The following is a 12,246-nucleotide window of genomic DNA, read 5'->3' on the forward strand; positions in this document are numbered from 1 at the left end:
CATTAAACTTTTCCATGTTTTGAGAGCATGGATTTACTTAGACCACATCACTAAAAAGTTTCCAGGCTACTATTTTTTCTCTCTAATAAAATTAGAGACAAGAAAACATAGGTATTGAATGTATTGGTTTGATTGCTTGGGTTTTAAAAATTAAACTTAAGTAAAATATTTAGAGTATTTTCCTCTACCCAAAGCCTCTCATTACAGAAAAACTATTGAGTTATTACTTTGGAGGAGTACAGGATTATAAATGAAAATTGTGAAATTTCTATCTCCAGATTACCTGATTAGGAAATCCAGTATACCATGAGACACTGTACCTTCTTTTGCTTCTTGTTTCACTAAGAATTTATGTGTTGCTTAAAGACAAAATATGCTTCTGTTTGATACTGCAGCCCTGCAGGATATTCATCCAGGGGTAGCTGGATTCTCCAGGCAGAATAGCTGAGGCAGCAGCACTGTTACACAGCATCTGCCATGGTTTGTGGTCCCTCCTCACACATTTTATATAAAACACTTCAGAAAGCAGTGAGCTTATTGTGCATGCCCTGTTCAGTAGTGCTGTACCTCTGCAGCAGCAGTGCAGTGATTCCACAAGGTATGGAGCTTGCAGTCTGCAGGCCCTGGACCACACCTGGGCATGGGAGCACTTTCATGGAGGAGGAGGTCTAAAGCAGGCTGCTCTCCTCTCATGCAGAGAAGAAAAAGTTGGCTTGATAGCTACAATGTTACCACTTCAATTATGCAATTGATTAGTACATGATTGCTACATTTGGTTTTGGAGAACTTTTTGTTTCCTCACCATCTCATTGCTAATTGAAAAGTTTTACGTCTGATCATTCTTCTGATGTTGTGGTTTGCCTATTTTGAGAAAGGAAATGCCCTCTTGATCACATAATGCTTGTATCGAGCACATTGCATGTGAGACTTGCAAGCTTTAGTAAATTTATCCATGTAATTTTCTAGTGATGAGCCTCTCCTCACTAGATCTGCAGTTTCCTGTAGGGAAAATGTAGATACATACTTCTTGTATCAAATGTAAGAAATCACCTAGACATGGGAACTAAGGCAGGTGGTGCAAGCTCCAGATAATGTCTTACTCCATGGGACAGCCGCCTTCAGTGGTCTTTGAACAACAGAAATGTGTCTGATAAAACAGGGAGGGTGAGCTGCCTGCTCTTGGAACTGCTCTCAGCTGAGGGCAGGACAGAGCACTCTCTAGAATGTGTAGATTTATCACTGAGGTTTTATTAAAATCACTATTCTGGGAATTCACACTAGCCTGTTTTGTTCAGCTGAAAGTTAACAAAACGGTGTTCCCAGGGCTGTGCTCATCTTTTTTGTTGTTGCTGGTGCTGATCAAGAAGTCTTGGCATGGTCAAAGGTATTTGCAGGATATTAAAACAGGGAAAGTGGAAAAACAAATTAAAACTTTGCAATATCCTTTAAAAACTATGTTAAATAGATCAGGAAAAAAAAACTTAAAAGCATAGGTTGTTTAATACATAAATATGGAAAATCTGATTACAACAGTTGTTACAGATGAGATAAAAATAAATTCTAAGATACCTAAGTATTTATTAAATGGCCAAAAGCCAAAAGCTGCTTTCTGCTCTCAACCTATTTGAATACCAGTTGGAGTAAAAGAATGAGAATTTGGCTCTGCATCTACCAGTCCCTACCAAACAAGGCTCCATGCAGAATTCAGTAGCAGAGGTGATGGGAATCCTGACACAGTAGGAGGAAGCTGTCTTTCTTTCAGCCTCCTCAACACAAGGGCAAAGGATTCAGTTTTCTTCCTCAAGGTATAACTTTCACTTTCCCATATTTTGAAGTTTTCTTACTGGTACTTTCTGCTGATTATTCCTTCCTACTTGGCCAAAGTCTCCATGATGTTCAGTGGTGTGGGAAGACTGGGGTGGTTATGAGTGTGAGGATGAGATCCGCAGCTGTATTCTGCATGTGCTTTCCCATACATTCGCTGTTCTGTGCTCGCACTGGTCACGCTCCTCAGCCTGGTACTTGAATGTCAGATGGCCCTGACAGCCCGCTGTGCTGAGTGCCTGGCTCTGGTGAAGTGCATAGGGGGGGTTTAGACATGTGGTTTTTGGTAGTAACTTGTCTCTTTGAATGTGAATGAGTAAGAGTGTGACTTAAGCTGTGCTGTACAGGCTGCAGTGTTAGAGGGTTCTGTGTACAGGCTGTGATTCCAAATGAGGTTCTATTGCTGTGCCTCATCAGCAGAGCCATGTGCTTCTGAGTTCAGATGGGGGTTCAGTGGTGCTGGTGCATAGCTTCTGACAGCTGTATGTCAGAAGGCTTTACAGTAGGTAGCATGTTTTGACATTTTTCGTGTATGGGGAAAATGCGCAAGGTAGGGATGTAGTCATATATATGATTTTAGATGGTAGAAAAAAATAAGTCAAACTTTTCATGTTTATATAAAGTTCACATTTAATTAGTACCCTTTAAGATTTTATTCCACTCCAGAATTTTCAGGTAGCTATTAAGCTGTTACCTTTTTTGGCTTTAGTTATCTTTGTAGATGGCTTTGAGTCCTTATCTTCCAGCTTTGCTATGGTTTGACTGGCATTTTGTGCTCAGTTTCCCTCTTGTGATAATTGTGTTTGGGAAGGATTCTGGGAGCCTATGGAAAGCATCCTGAGGCTTAAGCAGTTAGTGTGCCAGGAGTTGTCCAGCCCCTAACTCATCCTTAATCAGTGTAGTGGTATGTTTTTCATTCTCCCTTCTAAGTAGCTGACCAGAATATTCATCTGTTTTAGTACTTTTCTTGGAGCTCTTTGAAAGAGCTCATTTTACCAAGAAGCTGTGCTTTGATACTCTGTATGTTATATTTCCTTCCCCATATACATTTTTGTGTGCTCTCAAATTTCATTTGGTAATTTGTTCACTTTAGGTCTCCTTTTAGGAGAGCTGTTCATAATAGTAGCAGCTGAACCTGGTATTGAAAGAAGCTTGTTCAAAGACCTGTTCTCTGTTTATTGGCTGCAGCACTAACTAATGAAGAATGAAGTGTTTGACCATTTATCTGTGCCAAGGCAAATTAAAACCTTTTCAATATCTATTTGATACCAATCCCTGATTTTACTGCAGATCCAGATAATGAGCTTACATTACCTGTTTCAGTGACATCTCAGCTACTCCATGGATATGTTTCTATGCTCTGCTCTGGATTCTGCTGTCTCAGAAGTTGCAGGGAGGCTGTAGGAGAGCTGTCAGCCATTGCCCACCCTGGTCTCTCACTGGGTGTGCCAAGTCCAGCTCATTCATCAGGGCTGGAGGTTACAACAGAGGAGAATTGGGAGGATGATTATTAGGAGAGTTTTTCAAGCTTCCCCATGTGGTTGTTCAAAGCTATTGTATTGTAACCCTATTCATCAGTTGTAGTGCTCGGCTTCTATTAGTGGGCGTCTGACTCACTGCCTCAGCTTCTAGTTTGATATGTGATTCCGGCTCTGATTTTCTTCTGGAGTCCCTTTTTTGCAGTGAGTTCTCATAATGCCTTGCTCTTTTGATGCAAGTGAAAGAAATCTTAATGCAATTTTCACTTTCTCAAGAGCAAAGTGCATTTAACGTAGAATTCCCAAACAGGACTATGCAACTTGTAATTACCTTGTGCTCCCTTATAGATCTGTATAGCTCTCTGTGTCCCATCGTCAGAATTGCTTTACTGGTCCAGATTTCCCCTCTTGAAGCTTCCTGGAGTTCATTTCCAGGGTGTGACCACTGTCTGGTGGAAGGATGTTGCTCTCAGATTAGCTTGTTAACCCCTACCCTTTTGACATTTCATGTCTTATTCTGTGGGGTTGGTTAGATTTATTCTTGTAGTTTCTTTGTAGGATTTACTATGTTTTATTTGATTTCAAAATATTAATTAGTTTTGTGTTTATGACCACGGAGAGCTTTTATAACACCAGCTACTGAAACTATTTTGCCCACAAGGTACAGCACTCAGATTTGTACCTGCCCTAGCACGGCAAGACTATCTGGCCATGTTTAAGCACCTGCAGACCTACTCCTATCCTTTTTGCCATGGCTGACTCAAAATCAGTGACTAGATGAGGTTGTTTGGTCCCTGGGGTTCAGCTGCCTAATACGCATCTATCAAGATAGCCCAGTTCCGCATTTACTTTTGCATTTTGTTTTCTCCTCTCTGCATTTGGTGCTTTGTTTAGTCAATCATTTGTTGTTTGGCATCAGTGTTTTGTGGTACACACAAATAAAAACTGCACGTGTCCTAAAGTTTTTACATTCTGAAGACACATGATAAATAGAGAAATCCACATGCTACTTTGGACTTTGAGTTTGGGATTCTTTAGTTGCTATTTAGATAGCTTTGTATAATTTTGCTGTTACCTTGTACTTATTTATTTTTCTGCATTGGAAACACATGTCAGTGGAGCATAATTCTTGTTTTAGATGTGCTGCACTGAGTAATTGCCCCTAAGAATATGTTATGATCTCAGCAGTGAAATAAGTTGCACTGTTCTTCCTCTGTGTCTATCAAACATGGTTTGGAGCCTCACTGTGCCGAGGGACACTTGCCAGCCTGACAGCTGGATAGTGCTTGATAGTCAGCCTCAGTCTGGCTAATAGGGCTTGTTTTCCAGATTAGGAAATTAGTTCTATCAAGAGCCCTACTTCCAAATGGGGCAATAGGTTTAAGCTTCAGGAAAGGATTGTCTACTCCTGTGTTTCACTTGGTGAGCAGTACTATGTGCAGGAGAACAAGGGATGTAATCTGAAAGTAGCTGAAATCTGATCCTTCCTAACTTTTATTAGAATCACTCATGTTATCAGTGTAGAAAGCACTTAATCTGTGTAGGCTGTCTCTGACCTCCTGACACGGGTTACTGAGTGCAGAGACACCTCACATGAGCAATGCTGCCAAAAACACAACTGTGTCTTGCTGTTTTTCTGAACAGCTGTTAATCTTTTGGCTTCTTGTTCTTACAAGGCCGGAAGGGGAAACAGTGAAGCATAAGGGTCTCTTTTAAGTTCTTTTTTTAAAGTCCTCTGAGTTGTATGAAACCATTTCTGTTGAGGTCAGTGGCAAAGCTTTTCTTTTGTCAGTTCAGGATTAGGCCTGAACCCTGCAATCATTTTGCCAGGAGAAACCTGAAAACATACTATTGCTCTTCCTAAATGTCAAGTTTTGAAAAGGGATGAGCTGGGGAGAGGATTGTGTATTGCTTGCCATAAACTGATTTTTTTTCTGCAGGAAGTTGCTGTCCTTCAAGGCCAAGGATAAATACCAAAATGTTAGAAATTCCCTAGGCCTTGCCTTCTTGCCTTTCAATTATCTAATTTTGTTTTTTTTCAGACTTCTTAAGACACTCTGCTATGTGCAGTGTTGTTTTAAATTGTTGGTTTGTTCAGTAACCTTTTTTATACCTTTTTTATACCTTTTTACACTGACATGTAATATGATAAAAGGGGTCAGTGTTGAAACTAGTAGCATATCATTTTACACAAGAAGAGAATTCATTTTCATAGTGTTATCTGCCCATGGAATGCCATGCCACAGGACACCACACTGGAAAGGGACTCAGCTGGATAGAAAATAACCTGCATAGTTCCATTGCAAACAATTTTAGTATTTATCCTGGATAGGATGCGCATAATTAAACCTCAGAATGTTTCAGGGCAGTAGCTTTTCCTGTAGGATCCAATATATGATACTTAAAATAGATTTAACACTCTCTTTTCATTATGGGAGAAGCAAGTTAATTTTTATCTTGATGAATTACATGCCCAGTAATCTGATCAGAGTAGATTTGCAATTAAAAATCTGTGGAGAGGCTGGGGAGCAGAAGTAACTGTTCATCTCCCCCCTTTTATGTTATTTGTGTCTCTTTGTAGTCAGGTCCTTTCCCCAGTTCATTTTCTCCAGCTGCATTCCTCTGCAAGTAACAAGTCCTTTGGCTGTAAAGTCAAAACAGAGGAGGAGAAAGGCAGCGATGTCTACATCATTTTATAAAGTCATCATGATCTTATCTCCAGCCCTTTCCGCCCAAACCCACCAAACTGTGCTGAGTGCCTATAAATAGCCCAGCTGCTCTTGTGCAGAGATGGGCAGCACTGAACCAGAGGCATGTTTGCTGTGTGCAGAATGAGCGCTCATGCTCTGGCCTTTCATGTCTGAGCTGGGTAGCTATGAGGTTTTCTATAGATAGAGCCTGGCAATGACAGAAACTGCTGCTTAGAGCGGGGCAAAGTGACCTCTGCAAGTGTTGCCTTTTGGTAAAAAAAAAAAGAACAAAAAAAGAGAGTTTAAAAGAGGAATGGAGGAATGCATGTCTTGTGCAGAGGTGAGTGAGCCCAGCTGAGGTGAGGGAGCAGGTGCGAGCAGTGGGAGCTGAGGGAAAGCAGAGGCATTGTTTTGCTGAGGGTTACTGTGCTGGTGGGCTGGGCAAGAGTTTGGCTAAAGTGATGCTGCCTGAGCCTGGGGTGTATAAGGGCTCTGGCTGACCCTAGTTTAACCATAGCTGTAAATAAGCATAGCAACAGAGCTCTGAAATCTCTTCCTGCAAGTTGCTGGTTTTTGATCAGCCTTCTGGCTGACTTGATATCTTTCATCCCAGGAATCTTCCCCAGGATTATTAGTTCCTCTCTGACTTTGGTTCAGTTCTCTGCAGGGCTTTGCAGAGTTCAGTAGCTGCTTTCTCTGTCTTATTTTTTATTTATATGTGTTTTTTCCCAGGGAATGCAGAAATCACTCCATGTTTCTGTCTTAAGCTGGAAAATATGCCACTTTCCAAATACGCCATTTTCCAAAAAGAGCTGCAGAAATGTGTGATTTCTTTAGTGTAGTAATTTGGATGCTGGTACTTTACATTTCTCTGATACTCAGGTGTGCTGGAGGTTAAAATAACTTGTGATTGAAATATATATTTTAGTGGGTTTCCACAGAGTTGGTGAGTGCTGTTTGTTCCACTTGATACATGGGGGATGGAGACATACAGGGTGAAAATTGCTTTCTTGGGAACTCATAAAAAGCCCATGGCAGAGTAGGAGCATGAATGCATCTTTCCTGGTTCCAGACGACTGCCCTCAGCTCTGGCCTTGCCTTCAGGGTTGTTTCAGTGAGGGATGCTGTTTGATTAGTCTTTGCACTCCATTTTTTTTTATGCTGAAGCTTCAGCTAAGATAATGTCTGAATTTTGGATTATTGATGTAATACCATCTCTAAGGTGGTTTAACATTTTGTTTCTGGGTATTGCTATGGTGTGTTTAACTTCTGAACCCTAAAGCCACTCCCAGATACTTTATGGCTTCTTAGAGTGTATTCCTGCTGCTGTGTCCTATGAAAATGAGTGCCAGGATGTCTTTCAGTGACTGCTTCAGATCTGTGGGGAGCTGGTGTGGGAAACAACTATTTTCTCGTAGGAGCTTAATCCTCAGTTGTGCCTTTTTTTTTCCCCTCTTTTCTTTCTGCTGGAAGTTCTGTGGAGTATGGCAATTCTCAGTTGAAGCAGCCACAAAGTTGGTGTTTGCCTGACCACTGGAAGGTATTTATTTCTTCCAGTGTTCAGGTGGCTTTGTGAAACAGACCACTGGGAAACGTTGAGGCTTGGGGTTTGCTAACCTTGGAGCTGGCCAGGGCCCGGCATCCAAGGTAGATGATGTTCTTCCAGGAGATGGGGGAGCTCCCCCCTTTTTCTGTTTCCCAACACAGTGGAGGAAGATTCTAGTGGCTTCTATATCCGACAGCTCTCTTTAAGATCTGGTGGAATGCGGCGCCTGCTCTTTCTCAGCTGATTTGTGCGTAGAGGCTTCACCATGGTGGTCCAGACCTTATGATCTCTCAGGCCAGTCTGAGGATAGCTCAGTCTAGCAAAAGAGAAGCATATATTGTCAGACGGATGTTTCTCCTTATAGTCAGCATTTTTTTCCAAGTGGTTTTTGAGGAAGCTTTGAGCTTGGCAAGGGCCAGTGTATGTGGAACGTATCAAAATCTGCAGCTGTTCCAAAAACTAAAGACACACATTAGAAATATATATAGCATTTTAAAAGCAAGTTTAATGCCCTGGAAAGGAGTTTTAAAATGAACTAAGCCCTGTGGATCAGCAAGAGTATTTATTTTGTGTGCTGTAGTAGCCTGGCATTGTCCATTTGGTGCTGTTTGTGAATTGATACTTCTCAGCCACCTGACTGTTACAAACCTGAATTCCACGGAGACCTCTCTGGTATGTTAAAGCTGTGTCATTTTTCTGGCACTAAGATACAGAATAACCTGTCTTACAAGATTGTCAGACTGTTTGTGTCCCGTGTTTTTACGGAATGTTTATCCTGTTGGGCTCTCTCAGCAATTAGGTTCCTGCAACTGTTTTGGGGAGAGAGGTAGGTTTCTTGTGGTACCAAGGCATGACGTAATACTGCTTGTAGCTCCTAGGCAGTATTTGCAATCAGGAAATTTGGGGTTGGACATTCAGCCCCAACTTTTTTGCCTTTTGTCTTTCTGAGCTGCAATTTTTGAGGTCATTTTCATGTAGCTGTTGGTATTCAAACCTGAATAAAGTGCATGTGGATTAAATCCATATTCCCACAAATGCACAGTATAAGAATGAGCATATGAGTTTGTGTATGCTGGTATGTCAGTCTAGTTATAAAGCAGTTAAAGAAAAAAATCAGTGTGCAAAGACAGTTTTGGCACTGCAGCCCTGGGAAATGGCAGCTGGCCAGAGAGTACTGAGGCAGGGCCAAGACTATCTGAAGAATACCAAATGCTAATGTTGGATATAGCACCTTCTTTACTCTGGTTTCACTCTTCACCCCCTGGGCTTGCAGCTTGCCACCTCTGTACCAAGTAGATGCAGTTCACAAGGCACAGCTGGAGGTAGAGACAGATATCCTGGGTGTGTATGTGCTGGTAATCAGATGCCAATTAAATGAAAGGTGCAATTACCTGCAACTGAAATCTGACCTGGGTGAGTTTAACTGTTACGCTCCCTGAGTCAGATTGAAAATGCTCATTCAGTTTTAAGTTATTTATCTTCTTTGGTATCGTGATAGCACTGAAGACAAGGGTAAAACTGCACTGCAGTGTGGGTTGTGTGCTCATGAGAGTTTTATCTTGTGAAAGCTGCTCAGTTTTGCTGAATGAATCTATGAAATGCTTCCAGCAGAGGGCACTGAGATTATTGGTCTCCAACTCCAGTTCCCCTATGGATGTGTGCTGGAGGAGCAGAAAGTGTGCCTGTCAGTGAAACCTGTGCTTCAACCCTCTCCTCTGATGCTTTTGTAGACTGTCATAAAAGAGGGGATGCTGATGAAACAAACCAGCTCCTTCCAGCGCTGGAAGAGACGATACTTTAAGCTGCGAGGACGAACACTCTACTATGCAAAAACTGCTAAGGTAAGGTCCTGACAGTACCTGTGAGGCCAAGGAAGGAAGTCAGTAGAGGAGCTTTGGAGGCAGATGTTTGTCAGCGGGGAGGCAGCCCTCAGCAGAGAAAAGAGCTCTTTAGGCACTGGTCTTCAGGTTTTGTAGATACTAGAAGATCCCTGTGTTTTGCCTCACACTTGGAAATCCTTGGTTTTGAAGTGAAGCATCATGTGGACCTGTGATACTGTTTTTCTACATTTTTTCTCCCTTTGGTGCATGTTAGTAGGGAATGGACTCTGAATCAGTAGATGGAAGAGAATACAAATGAAAAGAGAGTGCAGTAGACAAGCAAGGCTAGAATTTATCAAATCAGAGCTGCTATGCATCTGGTTTAGTATGTTGATAGTCAACTAGATATAAAACTGTCTCCTTTCACAAGAACAAAACCTACAGTTATTTGGTGTTCGTTTAAAATAATCCTTTAATAAAAACAGAGTCATTGTATTCACTGTCTGAACACAGGCCAGAGTGATCCCGAGTGTATGGAACTAGATTTCCAGGTCCTTGATATTGTTGGTGCTATGTCTTTCCTTCAAATCATAAAAGGCTGTGATACAGAGCATACTAGGCAGACTCCCTGTGAGTCTGCTGCTTGTACATTGGATTCAAGAATTTGTTAAGATCTTGGATTTTTTCTTTCCAGTCCATTATTTTTGATGAGGTGGATCTGACAGATGCCAGCGTAGCAGAATCCAGCACAAAGAATGTCAACAACAGCTTCACGGTAGGACTTTTTGCACTATTTTCTGTTCTTCTTGCATCTTTTCCCACATCCCATCTCTTTTGCAGTTGAAAAACACCTGAACAATCTTCACAGCAACTTACACAAAAAAAATCAAAACAAACTTACTTTTCTTTACAATATGATAACTCATATTTGTGCATGTGGGAAATTACCTCAGGGAAATACCTCAGCTTACTATGTATTGTGCTGAGACTTGGCATTCAGGGATTTTCTTCCCTATAAGCTATGAGGGTTTGATAGAACCTGTTTGCACAATGGGACAGAAAAATTTGTTCTGCTGAGGGAGTTGGAGGTGATGTTCATGTTCATGCTGGAGATCTTGCTAAAGGAATTTAGTTCTTCCCATAGGCATTAAAATATGTAAACTTATTTCTCTGACTTTGTGTGTGTATGTGTGTGTTTATATATGCATGCTATATATAGTGGGAAAGCAAAAGGAGGAATAGAAAGAAATAGCACAGAAATAACTGTGGAATTGGTTCAAGATACTCATTAGATGTGGAATGTGTGCTAAGTAGTTGCAGTCTGGAAATGTGGTGGTGTCCCTGCTTCATTTTCTCCAGGCTCAGGAACTAAGAGGAAAAATGATTGTATTTCTAAGGTGCAGGTGTTCTGCAAGCTCCAGTTTGGGGGAGCACCTGGTGTGCAGAAAAAAGCCATTAGCATCAGCCTTGCAGGATGAGTGTTGAGCTGGTGAGCAGCAGCAAACCTCCACACAGCTCCTGAAGGGCTCAGAACAGAGGAGAAGGAGGGCCTGGGGAAAGGAAGGTGTGCTCCAAGGCAAGGTGAAGGGGGGAGTAATCCAGGTGGAGGGAGGAATCCCTCCTGGTCCTGCAGGTGGTGACCAACACTGAACAGTGTGCCTTGTTCTGCAGCAGGAGTGATCTGCTGCTGTAAACATCTGCCAAAGAGCATTGTTGTTGAGTAGCTGTAGCTTTTGGCTTTGCAGTGCCTGTGTCCAGATAAAACTCCAACACATTCCCAAAGCTTGAAAACACATTCAACATCCATAGCTGGATAGGTACATTGGATGTGGTAGTTAAATATTGAATTCTAGTGTCAATGTTAGAGTACAGAGAGAAAGTTTATGCAGTGATTTGAGTACGGGATATGTTTTCAAGAATGTGATGTTATTTACCTATTAATAAAGCATTTTATCCTGAATCCTGCTTCTCAAATATAAATAAAGACTGATTTTTCAGGTAAGTGTACTGTTACTGTGCTGCTTACTGTTGTAGCTGGGAGAGATTTAACATCCATCAGAAAGACTATGTTAGGGACAGAAGGAAGTAGTGTATTTGCTCCCTCAGATTGCCCCATACAAGTCAAACAGTAAAGAGTTATTTCCAAGACTCTGGTATTAGACTCTGTCAGTTCCTGCCTTCCCTGGCTGATGAAATGTAAAGAGTTACCTTGAAATTCAAGGTACAGTTCCTTATCAGTCTCCAGCTGAGCAGTGTATCATGGTGCTTATGTAAATACAAGAAAAACATGTTTCCTCTTAATTTCTATGTGCTCTTTCTGTCATGGCTTATGGAGGTGACTCATTTACCTTGAGCTCTAAAAACACTTAAGAAATTCAGAAGGTGGCCTAGTCTTGCTGCTGTTTGCTCTGTTACATCATTGCTCTCACTGCTTTTTATTCCTTTCAGTCATACAGTTTTCTGTTGGTTTTCTTTGAGATCTCTCTGCTTCCCCGTTGTATCTTCCTTTCTAAAATTCAGACTTTTTTGATGCATTTATTTTCCCTGTTTCAATTCAGTGGGTCATATGATTTCAGGTTTTCTCCTAAACTGAAAATATGTAGTTTTGGTGTTATAATCAGAGTTCTGATTTTCTTTTTGTTTTTTTGTTTTCTGCAATGGAGGCTAGTACTTGTGGATTTATAAAAGAATGGTTTCTTTCTGAGAAAACTCAGTCTCTGTCCAGACACCTGCCTAATGTATAGATTTTGCAGGTCAGGTTGCCTGAATGATACCTCTAACTTCCTGACAAACACCAAAAACATCAGATAAACCATCTGAAGGAGCAATGTCCAAAACAAAGAGTTAATAAGGACTGATCAGTCATAAGATCAACTCTTGAAAGTGCA

At 41.3% G+C, this 12,246-nt stretch overlaps 1 protein-coding gene across 5 annotated transcripts in view; it reads left to right on the forward strand.

Moving 5' to 3' along the window:
- Window positions 1-12,246, forward strand: part of DGKD (diacylglycerol kinase delta) — a 60,183-nt gene that overhangs the window by 7,754 nt on the left and 40,183 nt on the right. For all 5 annotated transcript variants that reach the window (XM_088060870.1, XM_088060868.1, XM_088060869.1 and 2 more), the window contains exons 2-3: window positions 9,269-9,379; window positions 10,053-10,133. In XM_088060870.1, the coding sequence (XP_087916996.1) occupies window positions 9,287-9,379; window positions 10,053-10,133 (174 nt within the window). In that variant the 5' untranslated portion in view covers window positions 9,269-9,286. The remainder of the gene's footprint in view (window positions 1-9,268; window positions 9,380-10,052; window positions 10,134-12,246) is intronic.

The sequence above is a fragment of the Pseudopodoces humilis genome, chromosome 11, assembly GCF_049639895.1.
Source record: "Pseudopodoces humilis isolate 2021_Gansu_Grassland_sample_001 chromosome 11, ASM4963989v1, whole genome shotgun sequence".
Lineage (NCBI taxonomy): Eukaryota > Metazoa > Chordata > Aves > Passeriformes > Paridae > Pseudopodoces > Pseudopodoces humilis.